This window comes from Vipera ursinii (genome assembly GCF_947247035.1).
Source record: "Vipera ursinii genome assembly, chromosome: 1".
Lineage (NCBI taxonomy): Eukaryota > Metazoa > Chordata > Lepidosauria > Squamata > Viperidae > Vipera > Vipera ursinii.
In genome coordinates, this window is record NC_139512.1 from 40,499,109 (window position 1) to 40,517,262 (window position 18,154).

The 18,154-nt window shown below is 37.6% G+C and overlaps 1 protein-coding gene and 1 long non-coding RNA gene across 2 annotated transcripts in view; both read right to left on the bottom strand.

The window, feature by feature from the left end:
• PPP4R4 (protein phosphatase 4 regulatory subunit 4) overlaps positions 1-17,939 on the bottom strand; it is a 49,233-nt gene extending 31,294 nt beyond the window's left edge. The window contains exons 1-7 of the mRNA XM_083379464.1: positions 17,837-17,939; positions 16,833-16,980; positions 15,952-16,025; positions 10,792-10,898; positions 7,989-8,096; positions 4,492-4,613; positions 4,249-4,371 (exon numbers count right to left, since the gene is read on the bottom strand). Of these exons, the coding sequence (XP_083235590.1) occupies positions 4,249-4,371; positions 4,492-4,613; positions 7,989-8,096; positions 10,792-10,898; positions 15,952-16,025; positions 16,833-16,980; positions 17,837-17,887 (733 nt within the window). The 5' untranslated portion in view covers positions 17,888-17,939. The remainder of the gene's footprint in view (positions 1-4,248; positions 4,372-4,491; positions 4,614-7,988; positions 8,097-10,791; positions 10,899-15,951; positions 16,026-16,832; positions 16,981-17,836) is intronic.
• The window catches only part of LOC310650755, an 852,012-nt gene that overhangs the window by 549,555 nt on the left and 284,303 nt on the right, over positions 1-18,154 (bottom strand). The window lies entirely within an intron of this gene.

The following is an 18,154-nucleotide window of genomic DNA, read 5'->3' on the forward strand; positions in this document are numbered from 1 at the left end:
TCTACACCATAGAAGAAAGGAATTCATCCCTGTTAACAAAAGGGAGCTGCAGTCAGTGCTTGGATGCTTCTCTTTCCTCCTCTCCCCCTCCCCCCCCCACGATAGAATTATCTCTATTAGAATTCAGGGCAAGCCAATATTATGATGATCCAAGTCCATACACCAACCATAGTTTTCGAAGAAGAAGAACTTGAAAAGTTCAACAGTAACTTGTAACACCATGTCAACATAACACTAAAAATTACATTTTACTAATTACGGAATATTACCTAGAATGAAAATTTGGTCTTGGTATAAGAAATGAAGCAAAAGAAAGGCTAAAAGAATACTACAAATATTCAGGTTTCTTCCAATAATTTAAAAGACAACCCAACACATGGTCATTACCAGAGAGAGAATGCCAACATGAAATGTTGTAAGTCACTATTTTCAGTGCTATTGTAACTTTGAACAGCTAAATAAATGGCAGTTAAGTTGAGGACTACCTGTAGACTGTCAGTAAGCTTCTGGGCCCAATTCAAAGTGTTGGTAATTAAGTACTGTGTAGCACCGGGTTTTCTTATATCCATTGAACAGTTCCACCTGCCCTTCCTATCAGCTCATTCTTCCTCCATGTAAAATTTGCAGGATATGAATTAAATGCATTAGAAATCCATTTTGTTTTGGGTACCAGAAATAGGTTTTTTTTCAAAATAGGAAATAATTACTTAAACACTATTTTATTTGGTATTTAACTATTTGAATGAGTTTTAAGTGAATGTTGACAAATTATATATTTTCTAAATTATACTCTACTGTTTAAGTAGATATTGATTAAAAATTCATACCAATGCTATCATACCATACATTATCTGGGGGGAAACTGGCATTTAATTATATTTTAACATATTATATTTAATTGAATACCAAGTGTTCTTTATTCCAGAAGCAAGCATAATCAGGATTGCAGCGTTAAATGTTTCCAACAAAATACAGATGAAACTCAAAAAATTAAAATATCGTGCTAAAGTTCGTTTATTTCAGTAATGCAACTTAAAAGGGGAAAGTAATATATGAGATAGACTCATTACATGCAAAGCAAGATAATTCAAGCCATGATTTGTCATAATTGTGATGATTATGGCTTACAGCTCATGAAAACCCCAAATCCACAATCTCAGAAAATTAGAATATTGTGAAAAGGTGCAATATTCTAGGCTCAGTGTCCCACTCTAATCAGCTAATTAAGCCATAACACCTGCAAAGGGTTCCTGAGCCTTTAAATGGTCTCTCAGTCTGGTTCAGTAGGAATCACAATCATGGGGAAGACTGCTGACCTGACAGTTGTGCAGAAAACCATCATTGACACCCTCCATAAGGAAGGAAAGCCTCAAAAGGTAATTGCAAAAGAAGTTGGATGTTCCCAAAGTGCTGTATCAAAGCACATTAATAGAAAGTTATGTGGAAGGGAAAAGTGTGGAGGAAAAAGGTACACAAGCAGCAGGGATGACCGCAGCCTGGAGAGGATTGTCAGGAAAAGGCCATTCAAAAGTGTTGGGGACTTTCACAAGGAGTGGACTGAGGCTGGAGTCAGTGCATCAAGAGCCACCACACACAGACGGATCCTGGACATGGGCTTCAAATGTTGTATTCCTCTTGTCAAGCCGCTCCTGAACAACAACGTCAGAAGCGTCTTACCTGGGCTAAAGAAAAACAGACCTGGTCTGTTGCTCAGTGGTCCAAAGTCCTCTTTTCTGATGAGAGCAACTTTTGCATCTCATTTGGAAACCAAGGACCCAGAGTCTGGAGGAAGAATGGAGAGGCACACACTGCAAGATGCTTGAAGTCCAGTGTAACGTTTCCACAGTCTGTGTTGATTTGGGAGCCACGTCATCTGCTGGTGTTGGTCCACTGTGCTTCATTAAGTCCAGGGTCAATGCAGCTGTCTACCAGGAGATTTTTATTTACCATATATACTTGAGTATAAGCCAAATTTTTCAGCCCACTTTTCGGGCTGAAAAAATCCACTTCGGCTTATACTCCAGTGAACAAAAAAAAGAACTGTCCCTTCGTTCGGAACAGGCTGCTGAGAGAAGGGAGCGGCAGAGCCTTGCAGAGCTGGCGGCAGTCCAGCGTTGTTTCTCCCCCTCGTGCGTGCGTGTGTGTGTCAGACCCACGGGAATGGCTGGTAGGGAAGCGGCATTCCGGCATTCCCCCCCTTCCTGTGTGTCGAGCCCACGGGGCTTGACACACAGAGAAAGGCAAATGCCGGACTGCCGCCACCTTTACTAGCCATTCCTGCGGGTCTGACACACACACACACGCACGAGGGGGAGAAACAACACTGGACTGCCGCCACCTCTGCCAGCCCTGCAAGCCTCTGCCGCCCCGGCGTTGGTGGTCGAGCTCTTCGGAGCCGGCAGAGAATCTCCTGCAGGAGGAGGTCGCGGCTTTCTCTCTTGCTTCGGACTGCAAGGATTTAAACTCCAGGAACAAATCCCGATGGAAGTTTTTTTAAAAAAAATACTCCTCCGGGTCGGACAGGCGCTGCTGAAATGTTCAAAATCCAACTTTTCTGCTTTTTGAAACGCACCACCGGCTGCTCCGTCCAGAAGCCCAGATTCGGGAGGGCTGCTTGGCTTCCACTTGAGCCCATCTGTGTCCGCGAGCCCCCCCCCACTACCCCTAGACCTCAGCCTGGGTCCCCTGTCCGACCCGGAGGAGTATTTTTTTTAAAAAAACTTCCATCGGGATTTGTTCCTGGAGTTTAAATCCTTGCAGTCCGAAGCAAGAGAGAAAGCTGCGACCTCCTCCTGCGGGAGATTTTCTGCCGGCTCCGAAGAGCTCGACCACCAACGCCGGGGCGGCAGAGGCTTGCAGGGCTGGCAGAGGTGGCTGCAGTCCAGTGTTGTTTCTCCCCCTCATGCGTGTGTGTGTGTGTGTGTGTGTGTCAGACCCGCAGGAATGGCTAGTAAAGGTGGCGGCAGTCCGGCATTTGTGTTTCTCTGTGTGTCAAGCCCCGTGGGCCCGACACATAGGAGGGGGGGAACGCCGCTTCCTTACCAGCCATTCCCGCGGGTCTGACACACGCACGCATGCATGAGGGGGGGAAACGCCGGACTGCCGCCACCTCTACCAGCCGTTCCCGCAGGTCTCACACACACACACACACACACACACACACACACACGCACGAGGAGGGAAACAACGCTTGACTGCCGCCTCCCTAGCAGACCTTCCCTGCGGGGTGTGCTGCCAGGAAGCCTGGCAGCCTGATGAGCAGGCCCTGCGAACCGCGGCCGAGCCAGCTCCGGGATGCTGCCAGAGTCAACGAGCGGCTCGTCGTGGCACAGAATATAGATATGTTGCTAAGAAGGGGCCAAGCTTATACTTATACTCGGCTTATACTCGAGTCAATAACTTTTTCCAGTTTTTTGGGGTAAAATTAGGGGTCTCGGCTTATACTCGAGTCGGCTTATACTCAAGTATATATGGTATTTATTTTTATTTTAATTCCATTTATATCCCGCCCTTCTCCGAAGACTCAGGGCGGCTTACAAGCTTAGCAGTTTGGAGTACTTTGGAGTACTTCATGCTTCCTTCTGCAGACGAGCTTTATGGGGATGCTGACTTCATTTTCCAGCAGGACTTGGCACCTGCCCACACTGCCAAAAGCACCAAAACCTGGTTCAATGACTGTGGGATTACTGTGCTTGATTGGCCAGCAAACTCGCCTGACCTGAACCCCATAGAGAATCTATGGGGCATTGCCAAGAGAAAGATGAGAGACATGAGACCGAACAATGCAGAAGAGCTGAAGGCCGCTATTGAAGCATCCTGGTCTTCCATAACACCTCAGCAGTGCCACAGGCTGATAGCTTCCATGCCACGCCGCATTGAGGCAGTAATTGCTGCAAAAGGGGCCCAAACCAAATACTGAGTACATATGCATGCTTATACTTTTCAGAGGTCCGATATTGTTCTATGTACACTCCTTGTTTTATTAATTGCATGTAATGTTCTAATTTTCTGAGATTGTGGATTTAGGGTTTTCATGAACTGTACGCCATAATCATCACAATTATGACAAATCACGGCTTGAACCATCTTGCTTTGCATGTAATGAGTCTATCTCATATATTAGTTTCCCCTTTTAAGTTGCATTACTGAAATAAATGAACTTTTGCACGATATTCTAATTTTTCGAGTTTCACCTGTATAAACAAATGCAGCACCCTTAAAGGTGTATTGAGAACATTTTAGGCATACCATATAGTCCGTTACAAAGCTTCCCTAAATGTAAAGATAATGAAACCAGAATAGATTCATCTGCTTTAAACGACTTTTCACAGAATGATTTCACTAATGGGAGAACAGTTTGACTTCTATCATCTGAAAAACATAAAAGATATGATTAGAAAGGGATGAATAATCAACATATGACTGAGTATTAGCATATTAAAAACAGATCATAACAGATAGAAAAATAGCTGCAAAGCTAATGAATCTTACCCGCATCAAACATTTCTAACAGATTTACCAATGTTTCAAAAGCTGCAAGACGTACACTGCTGCCTTCATCCCTTGCTAATTCTACTAGTTCTGGAAGCACTACATTTTTTGTTAATTCCGTTCTACAAAAAAGAAACAACAAACATTTAGGAGATAGCCCATAATTGTCAGCTATTACAGTGTTCACACATTGGAAATAAGAGATGGCTTTCAATATGTATATTTCCTTAATCTATTTCTACAGAAAAATATATTTAAACATGGGTAGAATTCACAAGTCAAGTAATAATTAGTTTACTAAAACCAATGGGACTAACTACTAAGTAGTGTTTACTGCATTTAATTTCTCAGTAGTATACACAGTAAAATTTCACACACAAGAACACTGTAATCTATACCAAAATGTATGTGCTGGAATCTGAATGGTTCAAATACTTTCAGTGGAGATTTGTTCTAATTTGTCATCAGCTGAGTCAAAGAATTGATGGCATTCCAGTGGAGGAGCAGTAAACTGCTACACAAGAGCACATGAAAAAGATGCTATTCTACATCTGCTGCCCTTCTTGAAATAATCAATAAGTCCTTTTATGTGAATCGTGTGTGTGTGTGTGTGTGTGTGTGTGTGTGTGTGTGTAGTCCAATGCTCAAGGAAAAACCATGACTTATGGCAGGGGTGTCAAACTGCTGGCCCGTGGGCCGGATGCATCATGCAGAAGCCGTGCCCATCCCATTGCTGGCAATGACAAAACTGTCCCAATACGTTGCGCAACATCACGTGACATCGCAAGTTTGACATGTCTGACTTATGGAATCACTATCAGGATGACAGAAAAATGAAATTCTAATTTTGCAAGCAAGGTTTTGCAAGGTTGCATACAGTATCTCCCTCTCTCAAGATGTCAGTTTCACCATTTAGTGAGCTCCAGTTTAGGAAAAACTTAAACCAAAGAAGAATCTTTATGTCTTAACTGCCACAGCATAAACACTTAAATTATTGCTTAGATTAAGCATATCACCTCAGCACTTTTAGTGAATCATGAGTACAGGAAAAATTCTTGTACTGACTGCATATGATATAGGCCACTAACGATTTCGACTTGCCTTTCTTTAATAAATCCTACTCTATATTAGTGATAAACAGATAATTTCATTATTTTCTTATTGTGGTGGTCAAGAGAACTATTACGTTTTAATGCTGATATTTCACTGTGTAGCCCTAATTGAAATGCATCTCAGAATCATTATTTTCTCTTTTGACATATTCTCTTGTAAATTGCCTGACAAAAAAGACTAAGGCACTTATATATTCAATGCTATTAAAATACTGGCAAGTACAATGGGTTAAGTGAGGAAGAATTTTTGAACAACACTCACAAAGCTAATAAAATATAAAGTTTATGATACTTTTGAAAATCTAGTAAATTAAAACTATTATCCTCAAAACCTAACCTCAATTCTAGAATGACATATTTTCTCATATAAATGTTCTAAAATCATTAATTTATACAAAGAAAGTATTTATTCACAATTAACAGTGGAGTATCTCTTGGGACATAATAATTTTTATTTTAATAACATTGTTACCTCACCAACTCACAGAATTTTCATTCATTTATTGATACCTAAGACAATCTTTTCTAAAACACTTAACCTATTTATTTCTACATATTTAAAAATATTTTGGGACTCTAGTCCTAAATAATTAAATACTAAGTATTCTGTAGAGATTACAAATTCTTTACTTTCACAGAGTGCTATGAGGATAAAATGCAAGAGACTTTTAGAACATGGAATGTAAGAGTATCCAGTTGAGCCAGTGCGAGAATCCATTACAACCTATTAATGAATTTACCACTATATAGCAGAATCACACTGCTAGCTCAAGTTCAGCTTGTGATCCACCATGCCACTCAAATCCATTTTGCATGTATTGTTGTCCAGGACAGTAATCCTCCTCATCCATCCTTATTAATCCTTTGGTTTTTATTACCCAAATTCTTGCTGAATTTCATCTTACTGATTTCTGCCCACTGTTATAGTTTGTGAAGATCCTCCAGATCAGGAATCAACCCCTAGTGGTCCATGGCCCATAGGGAACCAGTGGGTGCAAGAGGTGGGTGAGTGCAGGAAGCTCCATTTGCACAAGTGGCGTGCACATGTGCAAAACCATCCCCTCTCCTCTGCCGGTCCACGGACCCAGAAAGGTTGGAGACCACTGCTCTAGATAGTCCTTGGCTTATAATAGCAAATAAAAATAAATAAAAATAAGTAGGATCAGAATTTCATTGCTAAGTGATACATCATAAAGTGGGGATACATCACTAAGCAATGGCTATCCCTGCAATCCTTGTTGCCATTGTTAATTGAATCCCATAGCCATTAAGCAAGGTAACTTCCTACTGGCTTTCCACAACCAAAGACAGTGGCAAAGTCAGCAGGAAGTTGCAAATCCCAGGCTTGTAGGTAGGTAACTGCTGTTGAATGTAGAAGGCAATGAGGGGAAGTGCAGGCATGTGGGGGAGAGTGTGCACGGAAGGATGTGTAAGGGTGTGCAAAAGATGCTGCACAGGTCAGGGAGGATACGTGAGGATGTGGGAAAGATACAATGAGGGTTGAGAAGGGTGCATTGGCTGTACAAGTGCCAGTGAAGTGCAAGCACAGAGGAGTTGTTGGTAGGGGAGACTTACCCTAATGACTTGCAACTTGTCATTGACTTTCTGGGAAAGCCAGCAGGGAAGGTTGCAAATGGCAATCAAGTCATTGTGGCTCTCTGCAGTCATAAGTATGAATCTGCTTGCCAGGACTCCAAGGATTGACCGTAACCAACATTCATTCAGCACTGGCATAACTTAAAATGGTCACTGAACAGTCATAGGTCAAAGACTCTCTGTACTCCATTATATTTGTGCAACATGCCAAGTTTAAAATCATGTTTTCTAAATATATCTAAATTGTATACAAATATGTTGAAAAACACAGAAACTAGAACTGAGGGCTACAGTATGTCACTCAGTGCACTCAAATACTCAACCTGATGCAGAACTACTGATATACTGACATTGGGTTATGACTGTTTAACTAACTTCAAATTCACCTAATGGCAGCACAGTCTAACTTACCACTTTATTAATTGACCAAGATCAGCTTAGTGATAATTTGAATTTGGATTTTTTTTCCAGATATTCTAATATTTATGTCACATTGGCTGTGAGAGAAATAGCCCAGGATTCAAAGATGAATTATTAACAATTGCAAATTAAGAGAAGCATGTTTGGCAACAATAAGAAAATTTTTGCCTAACATATCTAATATATCTTGGTTATTCATAAAAGTAAATCACTTGTAATTGCAGTAAGTAATTTGGAAACTTGTATTGTATGAGTTCAACCTAACATATTAAATCAATCCAGTTTAGAAACCGTGTGAGCTCTTGCAAATTAATATCAACATTATTTGGAATTATTTTCACAGAATAAATAATTATCAAGCTTGCTCACCCTATTCCTTGAGCAATTAGTTCTAGCTGCCGGCACATGTAGGAACGAACTTCATATTCTACATCCTGGCAAAGAGATTTTACCAGGGGAAGGATTTCTCTTTTAATGCTAAAAAGGAAACAGTTACTTAAATTATACAAGAAAAAAATGCTCTCATAATCTTATCACATATATTTCTGATAATTCTAATTTATATAATTGTTATAATAATGTATGCAATAATTGTATTTATTAACATCACACTACAATACATATAAAAGATAATTTACACTTCTCAAATGTTAAGAACCTATAGGCCGCTATAGCATCATAACAATATTTAATAATGAAATACTGGAAGCACAAATGTTAGCAAATAAACAGAACTCCAAACTCTAATTTATCAGTATTAATGATAAGCAGATAATTGGGAAATGTACCGTATTTTCTGGTGTATAAGACGCCTTTTTAACCCATGAAAATCTTCTCAAAAGTCAGGGGTCGTCTTATAGCCAGGTGCTGAAACTTTAGAGACAGGGCTGGCTGGAAAACCTGGAGCGGATCTCCCATTTGGTCTGCGCAGGGAAAACGGGACCAATTGGAGAAGAAGCTGCAGTCTGTGATTTTTTACAGGCTGGGGTCTGGGCGTCTTTCCTTCTAAAGTTGAAGAGCAGCTGCAGTCTATCCCAACTTGAAAGGCAGGTGGGGAATGCAGCAGCCAGAGCAGCTGCTTAGCTCTAAGGACACATTTGACTCAGGAACTGGGCGGGCTGGCTGGAAAACCTGGAGTGGATCTCCCATTTGCGCAGGGAAAGCTTTAGAGTGAATTAGGAAAAGTTTAATCCACTTGCACTGTTTTATATTTACATGTTTGATGACAAACAGCCTTATGTTTATAAGTGACAGTTTTCCTACTAATTACCTTCATGTCATAGGCATTTGAATTAAAATTACCATATTAAAATCAAATCTGATGTTTTTTTAATTTTTATTTGGTGTGCGTTGGAAGAGGGGTAGTCTTATACGGCGAGTATACAGTAGCCCAAACCCTATAATTTAACAGGAAATGTAGGGGGTCGTCTTATATACCCAGTCGTCTTATACGCCGGAAAATACGGTATCAAAAATTCTAAATTTCTGAACAGACAGCATAAATGATACAGTGTGAATTTCATCTGTTCCGATCAGTCTGATCTGAAAAAAAATCTTCTAGAATATCAAGATATTATCACAGTTAAACTAAATGTTCTAAAACACACAACTTACTTTGGAACCAACAGAAGGTTCTTGGGAAGATAAAATATATTTTGAAAACCTGTTTCTTTATGGGTCATTTTGTTCTCCCTCATCTGCTCAGTCTTTTGATTGGCATCAGGATGAAGGCAAGCCTTCTTTGGACTCTGCTTTCACAGAATCATCACAGAACAAAATCTGACTGGCTGCTTGGCATCATCCTGAAGTCAAATCTTATTTTGATCAATGCTTTCTTCTCTCCCTTGGGCACACAGGGAAAAAAAGGGAGAAGTCAAGAAATCTACCCACCTATGTTATACAAGCTATCAAGCTCTGTGCGCTGCCACAGAGAGGGCCTTCTCAGGGTGCCTCCGATCAAAGAATGTCAATTGGTGGCCCCCAGGGGGAGGGCGTTCTCTGTGGGCGCGCCAGACCTGTGGAACCGCTTGCCGGTTGAGCTCCGGATGGCCTCCGACCTTCGCTCCTTCCGGCGTGATCTAAAAACTTATTTATTTGAGCAATCTGACCTGGTTTGATGGGTTAGGGTTGGGGTTTTAATATGTTTTTAATTACTGTTTTAAACTTGGGCATAATATTTAATCGTTTTTTAACTTTTGTATTTTGTGTTTATATTTATTGCCCTGTACACCGCCCTGAGTCCTTCGGGAGAAGGGCGGTATAAAAATAAAATAAAATAAATAAATAAATAAATAAATAAATAAATAAATAAATAAATAAAATATGGTGGGTGCCTTTATTTCCTGGCTATTCACCAGAGAGTTCTTAAAGGGGGGGTTGTCTCTACAGCAAGCTAAAGTTAAAATAAATTCATATGTAGCTAAAAAGAAGATAATGGATTCAAAAACCATTCACTGAAGTCATTTTTAATATTTTCCACATCCACATAAAATATCCAATATACTGTAAGCCTAACAACACAGCAATGCAAGGTCCAAAGAAAATTAAGCATATCACAATGAACCTATTTTAAACATTCACAAATCTCAATTCTTATATAAACTCTATTCTGAGTTACATTATCATTATTATTTGAAACTAAAAGACAGGCAGACAAATCCAGTACCTTTATAAGAGCAAACAAGGTGGTACTTCTGAACAAAAATGAGGTTGACTGTTTTTGAAATTGCTTTCATACTGGATGGCATGCAATTATTTTATATCCTTCAATATGTTATACCAGTCTTGACAACAAATTTAAAAACACTTCCAAACAAAATGAAATCTAAAATGGCAACTAGTAGGGAAAATTATGAAAATAAGACTAAAATTTGCTGAAATGACACTGTGCAGGACAAAGGTTGTAACTGAAGTTATACGAAATATTTATCCTTTTATAGAGGATACAATTCAGGACCTACAATTGCTAGATAGACTCAATTATTCCCATTTAGATTAAAAAAAGATGCTGTTCATCAGAGCTTTATGGATTGTGTCTTAAGATGACTGTATAATACAGCTTGTCAATAGCCAAAAGTAGTATTCTCTTCTATTTCAACAAAATGAGGTCACCTTGTTTCCTTTGTAGACCATTTATTCATTAGGACATCTAAAACACACACAAGCTACTCACATATGAGCTTCAAACTTGTTAGCTAATTTCCCCAAGATTTTACAACTAACCAGGCGAGACTGAAGTGTTTGGGAAAGCTGTGCCTTGGAAACAAGAGGATTCAGGATCTATAGGACAGCAGACAGAAGAAGAAATTCAGGTAACAAATCTAGAATTAGATAAATAAAAGTCAAGCAACAAAAATATGCATTAAGAATTACTTCACATGCTAAAACCTTTATTAGTATCAGTTTTCCAAATCATCCTTGCAGCAAGAGTCAGCATACCTGAAATTACAGGCTACATTTGATACAATTTATATATTTTTTTCTATATCAGAAACATATAACCTGTGGCATAATGGCCAAGTGAGTAAAACCACTAAGATAAACCAAAGTTTATACTCTTGGATCTAAAACTTAAAAAGCATTTACATTGAATAATAATAATAATAATAATAATAATAATAATAATAATAATAATAATAATAAGAAGAAGAAGAAGAAGAAGAAGAAGAAGAAGAGGAAGAAGAGGAAGAAGAAGAAGAAGAAGAAGAAGAAGAAGAAGAAGAAGAAGAAGAAGAAGAAGAAGAAGAAGAAGAAGAAGAAGAAGAAGAAGAAGAAGAAGAAGTAGTGGTAGTTTATTATTGTTGTTATTATTGTTGTTGTTATTGATCATCGCACAGTCAGCCAGATGTTCAGACTGGATTTGGCATTTTTGTCTACCTATCGAGTCCTTACCAAGGACATGGGATAAGCAGATGTGGATATTTGATGGTATTACAGATATCGTCACAGGATGGAAGCAGTTCCTAGTAAGGCCGCCTTTTGCGATTGACTAATGGCGAATTTGTCAATGCCAATGGTGTTCAAGTGGTGGTCCAGTTGTTTTGGGATTGCACCCAAGGTGCCTATTACTATTGGTACTACCCTTGCTTGCCTTTGCCACAGTCTTTCTATTTCTATTTGTAGGTCTTTGTATTTTGTTATCTTCTCCAGTTCTTTCTCATCTATTCTGCTGTCTCCAGGCATCATCATCAGCATCATCAGCATCATCATTATTGAACAATGTAAATGCCTTTTAAGTTTTGTACAGTTTTAAACATAACTCTTGGGTTTTCCCATTCCATATAAATCTTGAACATTCACTAATCTTTGCTGTTAATACTGGTATATGTTGTCAAGCCAAATTTTTAATACTCCATTTCAAAGACATTTTATTTAATGTCTCTAGTAAAAAAAAGTACATTCTGAATTATCAAAGGCTTTTTTAATGTCTAAAAATATTACAGCTGTCCTCTTTTTATTAATGTTGACTAATTTTAGTATATTTATAATAAATCTGTTACCTTTTATTTTCCTTTTTAGATTGTAATTGTCTGATTTACATTACAGTTTTGGGAATGTGCTTCATATGTTTGGCTAATATGTATTTGCCGTTCAGTAAAGAAATCGGCCCATATGCCTGAGATTTCTTTGGGTTATTGTGTATTAACATAATATACATCTTCTTCTCAAGCTTTTCGCATTACTTTTCTTGTTTGACTTTTATTCATCATTTTCAGTAGGAGTTCTAATACCTCTTTTTTTTTGTTACACAAAATTGCCAGCATTTCTGTGCCTGGCATCTTATTCATTTTAATTTTCTTTACTGTTTATCTAATCTCTTGCATTCATATTAATTTGCTTAAGATTTGTCTTCATTCTTTAGTAAATTCTTTAAGCTCTGAGTTTTCAATAAATGTTTTTCAATGTCCCTTGTAATTTTATATCTGAAATATAATTCCACAAAAATATTCTTTTATTACCAATCTTATATACAATAATTTGTTTTCTTTCTTGATAGCTATATCAGCCTTCTTTCTTTCTTTTTCTGATCTAATATGCCTTCCTTGTTGTTGTTTTTTGCATTTTCAAAATGATGTGGTTTGCCTTTTTTATCTTTTGAAATTCTACTTCTTTCAATAAATCTGTTAATTAATTTACTGAACTCTTTCAGTGCTTGTTGATCTTTTTTTTATTAAAGAGTTTTACAAAAACAAAATTTTACAATATATCCCCAAATCCCTCCCACCCCAAACCCACCCACTTCCCAGAGCTAAATACACGATTATAGTTGCAATAATCATATTCTAAATAAAAATTATGCATAATATACAATTAACCAAATTCATAATGTGCTTTAACTCCCCTTTAATATAACTACAAACAACGTACTAATAAGAATATCCCACTAAAATCTACTCATAAGCTAAATGGAACTTTTTAGTCCCATATTTGTTCTGAATATAATTTATCCATCTCCTCCAAACTGAAATATATCTTTCCTGTGACTGATCTTTCAAATAAGCAGAAATCTTAGACATTTCTGCAAGATTCGAAACTTTAAACACCCATTCTTCTATAGTGGGCAAACTATCCTTCTTCCAATACTGTCCCACCAGTAACCGTGCTGCTGTTATCATGTTCAACATCAAGTTAGTTTCTTTAACATCACAATCTACAACAATACCCAATAGAAACAATTGCGGAGAAAACTTTATATTTCTCTTAAAAATCTTTTGAATGTTCCACCAAATTTTAAACCAAAAAGCTTTTATATTTCTACAAGTCCACCACATGTGAAAATAGGTAGCTTCTAAACTACCACACCTCCAACATTTAGACTGTAAATTAGGATACATGTTGGACAACTTCTTGGGATCCAAATGCCATCTATAAAACATTTTATAAAAATTTTCTCTTAAATTTTGAGCCTGAGTAAATTTAACATTTCTGACCCAAATTATCTCCCAGGTGTCCATTTCAGTGCTTGTTGATTGATACTAGTTTTATGAATCTATCCTAAATCTTTTATTCTCTCTTCTAATTATGATTTCTATTATGTTATTTTTTTCCTGATGTGCTGCAAGCGTTATTAAGATTCCTCTCATATAGGCTTTACTTGTCTCCATACAGTGGTCTCTGGTATCCTTGTGACATATTTTTACAAACAATAATTCTTATTTCTATAATTCTTTAAGCAACACTATATGATTTGTGTTTCTTTAAGTATCACATATCATTCATCCTCCATCTGAAGATGATTTCTGAAACCAAGATATTACAATTAGAGCATGATCTGCATATATCACTGAATCAATATAATTTCTTTGTTAGATGATGTGAGTCTCTTAGATTTAGTATATATCAATTCTTGAGTACACTTGGTGTTTTGCTAAATAAACATACATTCTCTTGGTTTTGGATTTCTAAAAACTTAATTTATTCATTTTTAAGATTTATAAGGCTTACCAAGTCAAATGACTTGACTATGGGCAGTATACCACATAAACATATCAAAAAACCCCCACCATATAACAATAAATAGACAATATATAAGTATAGAATGGTGACCAAGCATACAATAAAAATCAACTGGTTCCTATTGCCTATTCCCATAGTCCAGCTCCATCACTACAGCCGTAGGACACTGACTGGATTTTGCCAAAAGCTGTCAGCTTCCGCTCCCACTGCAGATTGATGGCAGCTTGCATTCCAAGTGTCCAAAGGCCAGCTGAGACTAGTCAAACTGCTCATCCACCAGAAGCTGATCACTTCAGGTCAAATAGCAGGCCATTCACATGGAGGACAATCTTCTTTGGAACCTCCATACAAGACACTTGAACAAACTGCCATATATAAGCTAGGCAGCAGCTCCATTCACCAGTGCTGCTGCCTTTCCCATACCACCAGCTCCAGCCAAGCCGTTGCTGTTCCTTATTGCTCCAAATTTCACTGCAAGTTCATCCCCAAAAGGTGCTGAATGAAAGGTACTGCCATGGTGCCACCCTAGATAGCACTCTAGGGTGCACAGCTGTTCAGCAGCTGTGTTAGTCATCAGCTGAGCAGCAGTTCCATTTACAGCACTCATGCACTGCCGACACTCTTTGGATACCTGTCTGTCCAAAGCAGCTGAGAAGCTAGTCCAGGGTCCCAATAATTCCTCTTTGTTACACATCCAAAGCTTTCAACACCAAAGCCACAACTACCAGACTCCTGGAAAGATGGTCCTCCAAAGACCTAACATCCAAGTCTCAAAACCTAATCCAATCTCCACCACATCCTAAAACCAAAACAAAAGTCCCTCAGCTAACAAATACCTACCAACTCAGTCACCATCTTTAAAATAAATGCTGTAATTTATTTGCTAAGCATTGGTCAAATCAATACATTAATCTACTAAAAAACCTTTCTTGGGAACTGTCTACCCCCTCCCCTCTCGGGATTGTGTGTCTAAACTTGGATCTAGCATTCTATTCATGTCTTCTACAATACTTTTTTCCTCCTATGCAATTCTTATTCACATTTGAGATAATTTTTTTCTTGGCTATATTTAGAGCATAAATGGATGGATACCAATATTAAAATGTTGCCTTCTTTCTTAATTTCAGAATACTTCCTTCTTTGTCTTGTAATTGCTTTAGTTTTTAATTATCAATACTTTAATTTGCTCATTGACCAGAATATTTAAAAAATGCATATCTTCTCACGGCCTATAACTAAAAAATTATAATCATGCTGCAACTGAAAATTAATTTTTGGAGCTGCAAAAAGGGTTTTTCAATTTACTGAGAAATTAGGAATGGGCAATTGGGCAATATTTTTTTAAATTTCTGCTAGGATGATTTGCAGCCAAAATATGACACGACACTTTCCACTTTTATTTAAAATAAATATTTGGAAATTTGCTTACTTAATATTTCAAGAAAATAAAAATAAGAAATATAAAAGCATACTTTGATACACTACAAGTTTGAGTAATACTCATTTAAATTCGTAGATCTTATGTCTTTTAATAATTAAATAATTAAATTTCCACATATTTTTGTTTTTCTTGATAGTCAAATCTTTTCTCATTTTGAAAGTTTTCAAAGTTTATGATCATATTTCACATTTCACTGTAACTAAAACAAAATGGGTAGAAGGTTTCATATACTAGAGCACGGGTGTCAAACTTGATTGCGTCACATGATGTATCACTACTTTTTTGCCTTTGCAGAGCCGCATCTGGCCCGCAGGCCACCACTTTGACACCCCTGTACTAGACCATGAAGGCCAAATCTAGTTCTAAATAGAAAGCGAACTATAACTATAAGCCACAATCTATCTTCCCACTAATATCGTGGGAAAACAATATTACCTCATGTCTAATAGTTTCTTTTGGAAGAGCTTCTATTGCAGCAAGAAGTGTGTCCAGCCAAGCATTACTGACACCTGTGAAGTACAAATGAACTACAGATATAAGCACTACAAACCAGTTCTGTAAAATTCTTTTAGACAATGACTTATATTAACAACTTTCTGACAATAGTAACTCTAAATTAAATATATAATTTATGCATTTAATTAATATGTTAAAATATAATTTAACAGATCAAAGTCCCACCAAATGAAAGGCTAGACTGAACTTACCTAGGAGTATAGGTAGACCATGCTTACTGACTACCTTGTTCAATGACCCTATGAAGTTTTGACAGTGCTGAAAAATTAACTTTAAGACCTACAGTATGTCCACATTAATTACCTTTGTAGTGTCTCTCAGTCATGTAATTACCATTATAATCAGTACATATTGTCCTGTGCCTGATCTGTTTTTCTTTTTGATTCCTCCTTGCAAATAGGAGAGATTGGAGAAGAAGGGATCACAAATAGGAGATTGGAGAAGAAGAGATCACAAGTGAATACATAGACACAAATGGGGGGATACATTGGGTTGTCTGTATAGCACCTTCACGGCTTTTATCCCTGAGTATTCTTGGGATTGCCAGCACTACCTCATTCCTTTTGATGTGTCTTCCCCATTATATGCCTGCTTAGTCTCTTTTAATTCCCTCCTCCTTTTTATAATTTTATTAAAAGGGTTTTTTAATAAACAAAGGCTAATCAACTACATGATATACCACTAGCAAACCTATGCTATAATCATTTTATTTTATTCTGGCATGTACTGCTGTAAATAGTACATTATCAGAAGAAAAAGCACAGCAAACTAGGAAATCAGCAACATGACTTTTGTCTGACCTGCATCTCTATGCTCCAGATTCTGTAGAATGAGTTGTAAGAATGAGTGAGAGTAAGTATGGATGGATATTGACTCCTCTTGAAGAATTGTCAAGAGAGAAACAGCTGCTGTTAGTTGCATTTCCACACCTGCAACAGGTAGAACTTCCTGTATAATCAGAAAATAACCAAGCAAAAGACATACATACATTAAAAGCAAATATAAAAAGTATAAAAAGTACATCTTACTATTTGTAAAATATATCATACCTTAATCATACCTAATTTATAATTATTGTGTTTTATTGTAGCTTTGCTTTCTCACACCTTGAGGACAATTGAACACGGCTGCATTAACACGCCCACTTCTTCTTGGGCACTCCACTGCAGCTGATCCAATATGAGCTTTCTTACTCAGCTGGCTCTCCACTGCCCCTCTTCTCCTGCCATTGGTCCACCAGCACTCTTCCCCTGCCTCTTCATCCAGAGCGTTTCACAGAGGGAAGAGGAGGAAGCTGAGGTGTTACAAAAAGGGGAGATTCCCCCTTTCTCCCCCATCTCTTTTTTTTAACCTCTTCTCACTCCATCCAGGTGCCGCAAGAAGGAGAAGAAAGCAGGAAAAGAGTGTGTGTGTGAGTGTGTGTGTGAGAGAGAGTGAGTGAGAGGGAAGGGAAGGGAAGGGAAGGGAAGGGAAAGTTTGGGGAATGGAGAGTGTTGCAGACGGAGTAAGCAAGCTTAAAAAAAGGGGAGGTAAAAAAAAGAGAGAGATGGGAGGGAGATAGTGTCCAGATTTTGATCATGTGACCAGGGGGAACGTTGCAATAGTCATAACTAAGAAGAACAGTCACAAGTCACTTTTTTCAGGGCTGCTGTAACTTCTAAATGAATAGTTGTAAGTCAACAACTACCTGTACATACTTTTGTCTTTAATAAGATATTCACAGCTATTAAAATCAGTGGGAGTTTTCTTCTTGGTATAACTGGAATTCATGCAATACTTTAATAGGAAATCATGCTATACCTACTCGAACTTTTGGCAAGACTCTCCTCAGTGTCTCTGTAGGATTCTGCCGCATCAGGAGTGGAAGATTTGCAACCACACTTGTCCCTTGGATGTCTTGCCCAGAACTTTTTTTAAAAAAAAAAGAACAAAAAAATGTTAAAACATTTTCTATGAGATCAAGTTTAATAAAAAGAAAATAAAAATTGCTAGGAAATTAAACTTCATATCATAAAAATACATAAACCAGATAAATCTGTTTTAAAAATAAAAACACATGAAAAAGAAATCATTATTTACACATACTATTAACAGAACACAATAAAAGAAACTCAGTAAAACA